The following is a 10,000-nucleotide window of genomic DNA, read 5'->3' as shown; positions in this document are numbered from 1 at the left end:
CCAAAAAACAACATATACACACGCGCGCGTGCGTCAGTTGTTACGAACGGCGAGAGGGTGGTGATGTGCAAAGGGCATGTGATTGTTAGAGGGGTGCATGAGCGGGGGATGGATGTTGGGTGGAAATGGTGGACTTCGTTCACAAACGTGTTCTGAGGCAGTGCCACTGCTGCTACTGCTGCTGCCACTACTACTGCTGCTGCTGCTGCTACTGCTGGTGCTCCTGCAGCTGCTTCACGTACACACACACACACACACACGCGCACGCACACACACATACATGTTGTACACGACATTGCACACACGGGCTCGCTCACCGATTCCTTGATTGCGTCACTGCACTTTGTGCTCTCCTCCTTTGGCACGAGCATCGCGTGGAACTTGGACCGACGGCCTGAAAGCACACAGGGAGAGAGACAGAGACAGACAGACAGGGAGACAGACAGAGACACAGAGAGAGAGAGAGAGAGAGAGAGAGAGAGAGAGAAATAAGCGGTGCTCGATGTGGATGACACACACACACACACACATTGACACGCACGCACACACATTGACACGTACGCGCACACACACACACATGCACACGTGTGCAGACGATCATCGCACCTTCGTAGACAAATCCAACGCAGCCCATATCCGGTATCGTTGATGGCAGGACGCCGACTTCCGCAATGCGCAGCGATGCGAACCGCGTCGGCTCCACGCTGATGTCCCATCGCGCCTTGAGCTGGGCACGCCACGTACGTTGTGTATGTGTGTGTGCGTGAGGAGGTGAACAAGAGGTGTCACAGCGGTGCGCGACAAAGATACACACACACGTGCACGCACGCACACAATCCACGCATGTGTAGCATCGTATGCGTGCTTACTGTAACATGAGTAGCCGATATGTCCAACACCGACGCTTCTCCTCTTCGCACATCACGACCGTGCTTTTGGAGTTGCTGTTGCGATGGTGCAGCGCAGCAGTGGTGAGAACGGGGAAAAGTTAACCCCACACCCACTATCACCACACGCACGCACACATGCACACACACGTACACACACGCATACACACATACGCACACGCACGCACGCACGCACGCACACACGCACACACGCACACACACACATGCACACACATGCACACCACACCACACCACATGTGCACTGACTCGCCTTATCAATCTTCCGTCTAAGGGCGTCGGTTGCATTACCGCCGTGCTTGCTGGCCATAGTCTCGTCAATCAGCCGCTCCTGTTTGATAGGCGGTGCAAGGGTGTGCACGCGTGACATGGCGTACGTCCACAATGGCACACACGCACAGAGGAAGGAAGAGTGGAGCGCGGATGGAGACAGAGACCAGACAGATGGGCGCGCATGTACGCGCACATGCACACATACACGCACACACATACACAAACATACACACGCACACACACACGCACGAACATACACAAACATACACACACGCACACACAAACATACACATACATACACACACACAAACACACACACACACACCCAACGTACGTGCAGCTTGTCGAGCTTGAGCGTCAGCATCTGCCATGCTGCGGAGAGGCGCTCCTCGCCATCTGCCCGAACAGAGTTGATAGGAACCGTCCCAAGGAAGCGACCCTGAAGCAGCGCCGTGCATAGCGTGACAGGAGGACATTACAGAACAAAGCACCTGGTGAGTGACAACCGGGAGATGGTGTCGCCAGTCAGTGGCACGAGAGAGTGTGTATTGGCCCACTCCCTTACCTCAAAGGTGAAGGTTTCCGTGCCAAAGATGAACATGGCCTTGCGTCCAGCCGAGGGCGGAGGGCGGCCGTGCTGTGGAACAGGTGGCGGACGAGGATGGGTGTCACCTTGGTGCAGTGGAAGGACAACAACACAACACAACAGCACGCCACAAACAAGCACCACTGCCGCAAAATGCACTCACACACACACACACACACAACACGGAGCAGAAATCCAAACAAACTCCTCCCACTCTTTGTGAGTTGTCTGTTTGTTTGCCTGTCACATCGAGCAAGCAGGTGCCTGTTGCTGACTTGCTGCCTTTGCGTTCATCTTACTCTTGCTTGCTGTCTTGTTCCTGACAGTGTGACAGACAAGACCAGCTGTAACCCTCGCCATGCCTCTGCTCTCAAGGGTGGGTACACGGAACCGTGGATGGGTAGACTTGTTTGGGTGGGGGGCTTGTGGTAGGAGATCTGCCTTCGTTTCCGTGCACGCAAACAGAGAGGGAAAGCGAGACGGAGAGACAGGGCCTTCCTCCCTCATCCCCTCACTCTCTTGCTCACACGGACGGGTGCAGATCATCTTTGACGCGCACGACCAAGACAAGTCGGGCAACATCGACGCCAGCGAGCTCAAGGCGGTCAGTACGTGTGTGTGGATGTGTGCGTGTGTCTGTGTGTGTGTGGATGTTGGTGTGTGTGTGTGTGTGTGTTGGTGTGCAAAGTGTCTTGCAATGCCGCGCCTATCATACACGCACTACCTTTCTCCTCCCATGTGCCATGTTCGTGTCACGTCTCTCTTGTTGCAACTTTGAACGTCCTTCCCTTCTGCTTCGTCCCTATCCTCACGCACACCCACCACACCTCACTTTGCAGATTGTGTACAAACTTGGACACCCCATGTCTGATGAGGAGGCGAGTCATTTTGTTGTAATTGGATGTAACCCAACACGCACCTTCGCAAAGATGATGCTTTGTCGCGTGCATCCTTGCATCACGCTCACCACGCATTGTGTTCCGAACTCACACACACACACACACACACACACACACACACACACACTCACTCACACTCACACACTCACACTCACACACATTCACACATACACGCGCGCACACACACGCACACACACACACGCACACACACACGCACGCACAACAGATTGAGACCTCCCTGCGCATCATCGACAAGGATCAATCTGGAAAGATCACATATGACGAGTTCAAGAAGTGGTGGGCACAGAAGGACAGGTTCCAGGTGCGTTTACCACGGGCACGCATGCAATGGCACACGTCATGTGTGCGTGTGTGCTTTGCTTGTTGGTGACTTGTGTGTACACACAGCCTCGTCAACTACTTCATGCACCCTCCGCCCATTCTCACTCTCACATGCATATACACATGTGTCATCACCCATCATAGGTGCTGAAGGATGAGCAGGAGAACCAGAAGAAGGCCGAAGAGTGGGCGCAGGTGCGTTTTCTTTGCTGTGCAGCCATGTGATACTGTTTGTTTGCGTTGTTGATCAGTCAATGTACCCATGTGAACACGCGCCCTCTCGCTCTCGCCATCACTTGTGCTAACACACCCACACAGCCAATGCCACGCACACACACACACTCTCTCTCGCTCTCTCTCACTCTCAGCTTTACTTGCGCTAACATACACTCACTCTCTCTGTCTCTCACTCGTTCATTCACGCACTCTCGCACTCATTCACTCACACGCATGCACTCACACGCATGCACCTGTGTGCAGTGGCTGCAAGTGACGACGGACCACTTCAACTACTTTGACAAAGATCGCAACGGCGCCATCTCGCGCGAAGAGTTTGCTTCCCTCTACGACAACCTCAAGCAATCGTACGTGGTACTCAGAGGGAGGATACAACGATGGGGATTGGGGGGTTGGGATGAGCTAGAAACAGAGAGAGATTTGAGAGATTGAGAGAAATGCAACAAACACAAGTGCATTCACAAGCGCAACTGTTTGCGCAAGGCCACCACACTGGTTGCGTATGCACCGCGAATATTCAGCCCAACGTTTGCTTTTTCTCCCTCACACACCTTTTGCTCCCATGTGTCATGCGTAGATATGACCTTGGTTCGCTTGATGATGCGCTGGCTGAGCTGGACGCCAACCACGATGGCAGCATCTCTCTCAAGGAATACGTCAGGTGGCTGCGTGGACGCACGGGCAACTAATAACCCATGATCCTTTGCGCCTACGCGTGCGCGCACGTGTGTGTGTGTGTGGGGGGGGGGGGGGGGGGGGTGTGTGTGTGTGTGTGTGTGTGTGTGTGTGTGTGTGTGTGTGTGTGTGTGTGTGTGTGTGTGTGTGTGTGTGCGTGTGTGTGTGTGTGTGTGTCTGTCTGTGTGTGTGTGCGTGCGACTGTGTGTGTGCCACCGCAAGGGACGACTTTCAATCCTTCTTGTCTGCGTTGAAGAAAAACGTTAATGCAGTCGCAAATCGTCCAAACTTGCCACCGACCAAACCGAGCACTCGCTCACACTCCACGTTCTCACTGCCCGTTCACACTGCCCATTCACACCCACACTCCACGTTCACGCACCCACACACACACAACGCAGACGCACAACGCATACGCACAACGCATACGCACACACGCAAGAACGCACACGAGCTCCCATCCTTCATGGTGCTGTGGCGGCCGCTTCTGCGATGGCGCCGCCGCCTGCCACCAACTGCCATTGTGGTGGCGGTGTTCGTGCTGATGCTACTCGCGCTGCGCAGCCGCAACAACGGCCTTGATGCTCGTCGCTCACAGCAGAACTCCGCCGGCCTACCCGAGGGCGTCAAAGCATGCATACACACCATCCTCGCTCACGGCGCGCCCAACGTGAGCGCTCTCATCCCAGCCACAGCACCAACCTCTCGAAGCAGCAGCAGTGCGCTGTACGCTGCCCTTCGCGATGGTGCACTTGCTGGCGCCCACGCAGTGAATAACACTCGGAGCACAGCGCACGCTCATCACTCGCACCAACAAGCCCTGGCCTACTGCATCAGCGACGATTACCTCAAGACGGCAGGACGGGTATCGTGGGTCGACCCTTCGCTGTGGACAGCTGTGATGCAGGCTGCGCGTGAGGCGCACCGACCGCAGCTGCCGCTGTCCCTCTCCGCTGTTGGAGACAAGCCAGCGCGCAACATCGTGCACACTGCTCCAGGGACAGACGTGCCCACTGGTGGGGCGTGGTGGGCGCAGCTGCAGCACATGGCGGCGGCACAACTGAAGATGCACACGCACTTGCACACGCAGTGGCGAGCCCAGGCACAGCCTCATGACGAGCCAGCCACTGACGTGAAGGTGCTGGTGGTTCCGGGCGGTCTGCCCATCACTGACGCGTTCATCAGCGCTCACGTGTCTGGGCTGCTGCTGCCCATGGATGACGTGCTGCCAACCCATCCACACCTCGGCGTACACAACACCATCTGCCACGCATCCCCGGCCCTTAATCGCGCGTGCTTCGCCACGTCACAACGCCGAAGCTTGTTGCATCCGCGCGCACAACACCACCGGCCCGACCAACCACCGCAACCGCAGAACGTGCACTCAACACAACAACAGCACACAGCACATGATTTTCTTCCTACTCCTCCTCCTCCTCCTCCTCCTCAACGATCATCACTGCCACCACTTGAACCACGATCACCACTACCTCTGCTGTCGCCATCATCCGCGTCTGCATCGAATGCAAGCGTCATCTTTGCGTCCCGCTCCCTCTCGCTGACCAACGTGGCCGACACGTGGCTGATGCACCTTGGCGAACACGTGCGTGTTGGTGGACTGCTTGTGCTGCATGACGCGTACATCGCAGGCGGTGACCCTTCGCCTTGCATCAGGGCAGACGCACTGTATGCCTCCGATGGCGACACAACGGCGGTGCGCGCCGACGAACGAACGTTCCTGCGTTTCATCATGGCCAAGTTTGATGTTGAGTGGTACAGGGACGTGCGCGTGTCCCTCCACCCTTCCCTCACATGTGAGAAGCGGGAGGTGTTTGCGCTGCTGCGGCGCCGTGCGTCGCTGAAACACGGGCTGCCGGCACCGGCCAGACTCGACCTGACTGTGACGTCGCTCAGCGCCATCCACCACACACTGCACACGCGCTCCACAGACGCCAGCGGCGGTACTGGTGGTGATGCTGCTGGTGATGGCGGTGATGGTGGTGATGGTGGTGTGGAGAGTGCGGTGGAGGGAGGGGCGGGTGAGGACCAGCGACACGAGGCACGATGGCTGAGGCAGCTGGTGGCGACGGCTGCCAGCGACAGTGGTGACGATGGCGGCCACAGCCGTGTCGATGACACGCAAGAACATGATGTTGGCCACACACATGAACAACAACAACAACAACAACAACAACAACAACAACAACAACAACAACAACAACAACAACAACAACAACGACGACGACGACGACAACAACAAAAAACCCACCAGCAGCAGCAGCGTCGGTGGGCTGGCAACGGGCTGTTGTACGACAGCATGTCGCATCTGGAGGCATTTGATGCCGTGGAGCGGCTCCTTGAAGGGGGCGTGCCCGATGGATGCGACCCAACCAGCGACATTTGCAACATCTTCTTTGTCTGGACGTCGCATCGCGATACGTGGTCCTTCCTGAACAGACTGGCGGTGGAATCCGCCCTGCGCGTCTTCCCGCGTGCGCGCGTGATTATCGTGTCAAACACGCTTCCCGTCACCTTCTTCAACAGCCTGCAGGCATCGCACCGCGTGTATGTGTGGCGCATCGTGCCCACCCGCCTCGTGCGCGCCGGCGTTGCTGGCGGCAGGTGGCTGCGCGCTGCCCTGCGTGAGCAAGGCCCACACCTCCCCACGCATCAGAGCGACTTCCTGCGGTACGTTGTGCTGTACAAGTACGGCGGTCTGTTCAGCGACACGGACCTGGTGTGGCTGGACGCGTCCCCGCTCGCCCACGCCATTGGCCGCAACTTCCTGGGCAAGATTGACAGCCGGCCCATCTTGCCGCGCTGCCCCTGGTGCGTCGACAGCACGTGGTACCTTGCCAACGGCGTGCTGCGCTTCCAGGCGCGCCACCAAATGCTTGCAAGCATCCTTGGACAGATTGACACGCTGGCGTATGATCGCAGTGACCGGCTGGCCATTGGACCGCACCTCGTCACCAAGACGTTCAACGCCATGCAGGACCCAAGCGTCATCTTGATTGACGAGCACGTGTTGTTTCCCCTGCCCGGACCCGCAGTCCTGCACTACATGATGCACATCCCGCCACGCGCGCGCATGCAACACATGCTGTCGTCTGCTGCCGTCCACGTGTTTGAGGCCACGTACAAGCACGCGCCCTATTTGCCCACGAGTGCTATGCAGCAGCTGCTGGTGCTCACGCCATGGGTGCAGCCTGACCCCGTCTGCGAATGCGTCTGGCAGCATCAGCGGGATGGCGGTGACGGTGCTGGTGGTGGTGGAAGTGACCGTGAGAACGCCGCGAGCGTGATCAGCGACCAAGGCAACAACAGCAACAACACTGCCAGCAGCAGCGGCAGCAGGGGGCATGCGGGCGGTGGGATGATGGGGGCGCTGTGTCTGCCCGTTAGCGCGTCGTCGCGATTTCGCCACGGGTCACGTGATCGCCTCTTGCGTCTGTGCATCAAAGTGCAGGGCGTTCACAGCACCGACACCCACCATCATAGCCACTGTCGTGACGGCGGTGATGATGGCAACAACAACAACAACAACAACAACAACAACAACAACAACAACAACAACAACAGCAGCAGCAGCAGCAGCAGTGGCGGTGGACACAGTCGTCTGCCTGAGGATGCCGTGCTGGTGCTTGAGGCGGGGCGGGGTCACGTGCAGACGCTGTACCAGCAGGCAAACAAGCGGATCGTAATTCCGCTCTATCGTGACATGGCACACCCGGAGGTTCTCGAACTGTCCCAGCTGTGGTATGTGCACGGCGGCGGCTACTGCAACGACCACGTGTCTGTGACGGTCGTGCTGTCCTCGGGTGTCGTGTACGCACGTGGACGGGTTGACGTTGTGTCGCCTTGCTTTGGTGGCGAAGCACTGGTGATGCGCAGCATAGTAAACAACAACAACAACAACAACAACAACAACAACAACAACAACAACAACAACAACAACAACAACAACAACAACAACAACAGCAGCAGCAGCAGCAGCAGCAGCAGCAGCAGCAGCAGCAGCAGCAGCAGTAGCAGCAGCAGCAGCAGCAGGAGTGCTGCCGAGTTGTTGGCATCGCAGGCCCCTCGAATGTTGACGTGCACGCGCTTCAATCCGCATTACGCAAGAAATGATCCCCTCATGTTCTGGCCGGCAAACCTCACGCACGTGGTGCGAGACACGTTGGCACACCGATCCACCTTCAAGTACGCGTTTGGGTTCACGCCCGCCCTGCTAGACGCCAAGCAGCGAGAGCAAGACAAAGGGGAAGATGGAGATGGTACGGCTGACGGGGTGGCTGGTGGTGAGGCAGACATAGATGCTAGTCTCATGCCACCACCACCACAACAACAGCAACAACAACAGCAGCAGCAACAACAACAACAACAACAACAACAACAACAACAACAACAACAACAACAACAGCAGCAGCAGCAACAACAACAGCAGCAGCAACAACAACAACAACAACAACAGCAGCAACAACAACAACAACAACAGCAACAGCAGCAGCAACAACAGCAGCGCGGGCTGAAGGTTGGCGTGGTGGTGGATGCAACGCGTTGGCGGTGTCCGTTTGTTGACGATTTCATTGCAACAGCAGAGGAGTTTTTCTTGCCGGGACACGAGCTGCACTATTTCGTCATCGTGAGCGGTGATGATCATGACAATGACGGTGATGATGGCGGTACTGGTGCTGATGCACGTGTCAAGGGTGAAACGGGCTCTGACGCCAGCAAGAAGAGCAGGACTGCCAACAACCACGCGCAGAGTGGTGGCAGCATCAACAGTGGGAGGAGTGGCGGTGCGCCTGCCCGGGCCGTGTGTGGTCGCATCTCCATGCTTGGTCCTCACGAGCGCACACATGTGCTCCGCACACGTGGACGCGACGCTGATACTGATACTGATGGTGAAGATGTTGATGCTGATACTGATGGTGAAGATGTTGATGCTGATACTGATGGTGAAGATGGTGAAAATGGTGGTGGTGGTGGTGATAGCGGCAGAAGGCGCCATAGCAAAGGCACGTCTGCATGTGACAGCAGCAGCAGCAGCAAGAGCAAGGTGTCTTCTGCTTCATCTGTGCGCCCTGGTATCACGCGTGTGGAGGAGGCATTGCGTACGCACAGGACAATCTTGCGTCACTCGGCATTGCTGAAGGATATGGCCTTTGTGTATGTGTTTGACGCTGCGGTTGTGTTCACCAGCACAGTGCACGAGGAAGTGTTTGGAGCCACGGTTGGCGTTGCACACCCGGCCTTGTTCGGCCTCCCACCACCACCACCACCCTCATCATCACCCCCATCATCATCATTGCCATCATCATCTTCTTCTTCTTCATTGATGCACAGCATAGCAAACAACAACAACAACAACAGCAGCAGCAGCATCACGAGTGACATGCGCAAAGGCGGTAGAGGTGCATCTCGCCATATGGCCGCTGCCACGACCGCTGCGCCGTGCTCCTTTGCCGGTGGGCTGTTTGGCGGGACATTACATGGCGTTCTCGGCATTGTTGAAGAGTTGGTGGAGCTGATGACACAGGACACATGTATCGGCGGTGGCGATGGTGTGGGCGGTGTGAACAGCAGTCGTGTTCACCATCATCATCATCATCACCAGCAGCGACATGATGACGTGACCGCGGTGTACATCAACCGCGTGTTTGCACACCGCCCACCAACCATTGCGTTGCCTGCCAACTACTACTACTTGGAGCCGCCCTGTGATCTCTTTCCACAGCAGCAAGGCCGGGCGCCTGGGTCTACGCAGCACACGCAAGCGAGGTTTGACCTCGTTTACCCGCCGCGCATTTTGAATGTGCGCTGCAGAATGCTGATGGACCAAGGCATCGGCTTTGCAGTCGGGGTGTGATATGACATCGCCATGGAAGGGTTGGAAAGCAAAAGCAACGTGCATGATGGAGCCGCTTGCTCGGGTGATGGCACTACTGTAATCTATTCTTGCTTGTACATTTGTTCAACTGCTTGACGTCACATGATGTTACACAGTTTCTCAAGCGCTCTTGTGACAAGGCAGGTCACATCTCTCGTAGGATATAAACGAGCCTTCAACGAAGGTGTGC

At 56.8% G+C, this 10,000-nt stretch overlaps 4 protein-coding genes across 4 annotated transcripts in view; 3 read left to right on the top strand and 1 right to left on the bottom strand.

The window, feature by feature from the left end:
- PTSG_11242 (uncharacterized protein) overlaps positions 1–1,969 on the bottom strand; it is a gene marked incomplete at its 3' end in the record, with an annotated part of 3,877 nt that extends 1,908 nt beyond the window's left edge. Inside the window, exons 1-6 of the mRNA XM_004987684.1 lie at positions 1,744–1,969; positions 1,513–1,617; positions 1,159–1,236; positions 870–944; positions 607–727; positions 318–394 (exon numbers count right to left, since the gene is read on the bottom strand). Coding sequence (XP_004987741.1) covers positions 318–394; positions 607–727; positions 870–944; positions 1,159–1,236; positions 1,513–1,617; positions 1,744–1,779 — 492 coding nt within the window. The 5' untranslated portion in view covers positions 1,780–1,969. The remainder of the gene's footprint in view (positions 1–317; positions 395–606; positions 728–869; positions 945–1,158; positions 1,237–1,512; positions 1,618–1,743) is intronic.
- PTSG_11241 (uncharacterized protein) lies at positions 1,917–4,008 on the top strand. Its single transcript, XM_004987683.1, has 8 exons — positions 1,917–1,983; positions 2,091–2,140; positions 2,306–2,368; positions 2,604–2,642; positions 2,890–2,985; positions 3,150–3,200; positions 3,486–3,589; positions 3,820–4,008. The coding sequence occupies exons 2-8, from the start codon at positions 2,123–2,125 to the stop codon at positions 3,929–3,931; spliced, it is 483 nt and encodes a 160-aa protein (XP_004987740.1). The 5' UTR covers positions 1,917–1,983; positions 2,091–2,122; the 3' UTR covers positions 3,932–4,008.
- A 375-nt stretch (positions 4,009–4,383) lies between these two features.
- PTSG_11240 (uncharacterized protein) lies at positions 4,384–7,949 on the top strand (the record flags this gene model as incomplete). The annotated part of the gene is made up of 4 exons (XM_004987682.1): positions 4,384–5,210; positions 5,448–7,380; positions 7,588–7,745; positions 7,796–7,949. 4 exons carry the CDS (start codon positions 4,384–4,386, stop codon positions 7,947–7,949), a joined length of 3,072 nt encoding a protein of 1,023 aa, XP_004987739.1.
- Positions 7,950–8,055: 106 nt separating this feature from the next.
- On the top strand, positions 8,056–9,883 carry PTSG_11239 (uncharacterized protein; the record flags this gene model as incomplete). Its single annotated transcript, XM_004987681.1, has 1 exon — positions 8,056–9,883. The coding sequence occupies one exon, from the start codon at positions 8,056–8,058 to the stop codon at positions 9,787–9,789; it is 1,734 nt and encodes a 577-aa protein (XP_004987738.1). The 3' UTR covers positions 9,790–9,883.
- Between the last annotated feature and the right edge of the window lie 117 nt (positions 9,884–10,000).

The sequence above is a fragment of the Salpingoeca rosetta genome (assembly GCF_000188695.1).
Source record: "Salpingoeca rosetta unplaced genomic scaffold supercont1.42, whole genome shotgun sequence".
Classification (NCBI taxonomy): domain Eukaryota; class Choanoflagellata; order Craspedida; family Salpingoecidae; genus Salpingoeca; species Salpingoeca rosetta.
The sequence above is the reverse complement of the archived record's forward strand: the minus strand, read 5'-3'. Positions and strand labels throughout refer to the sequence as shown.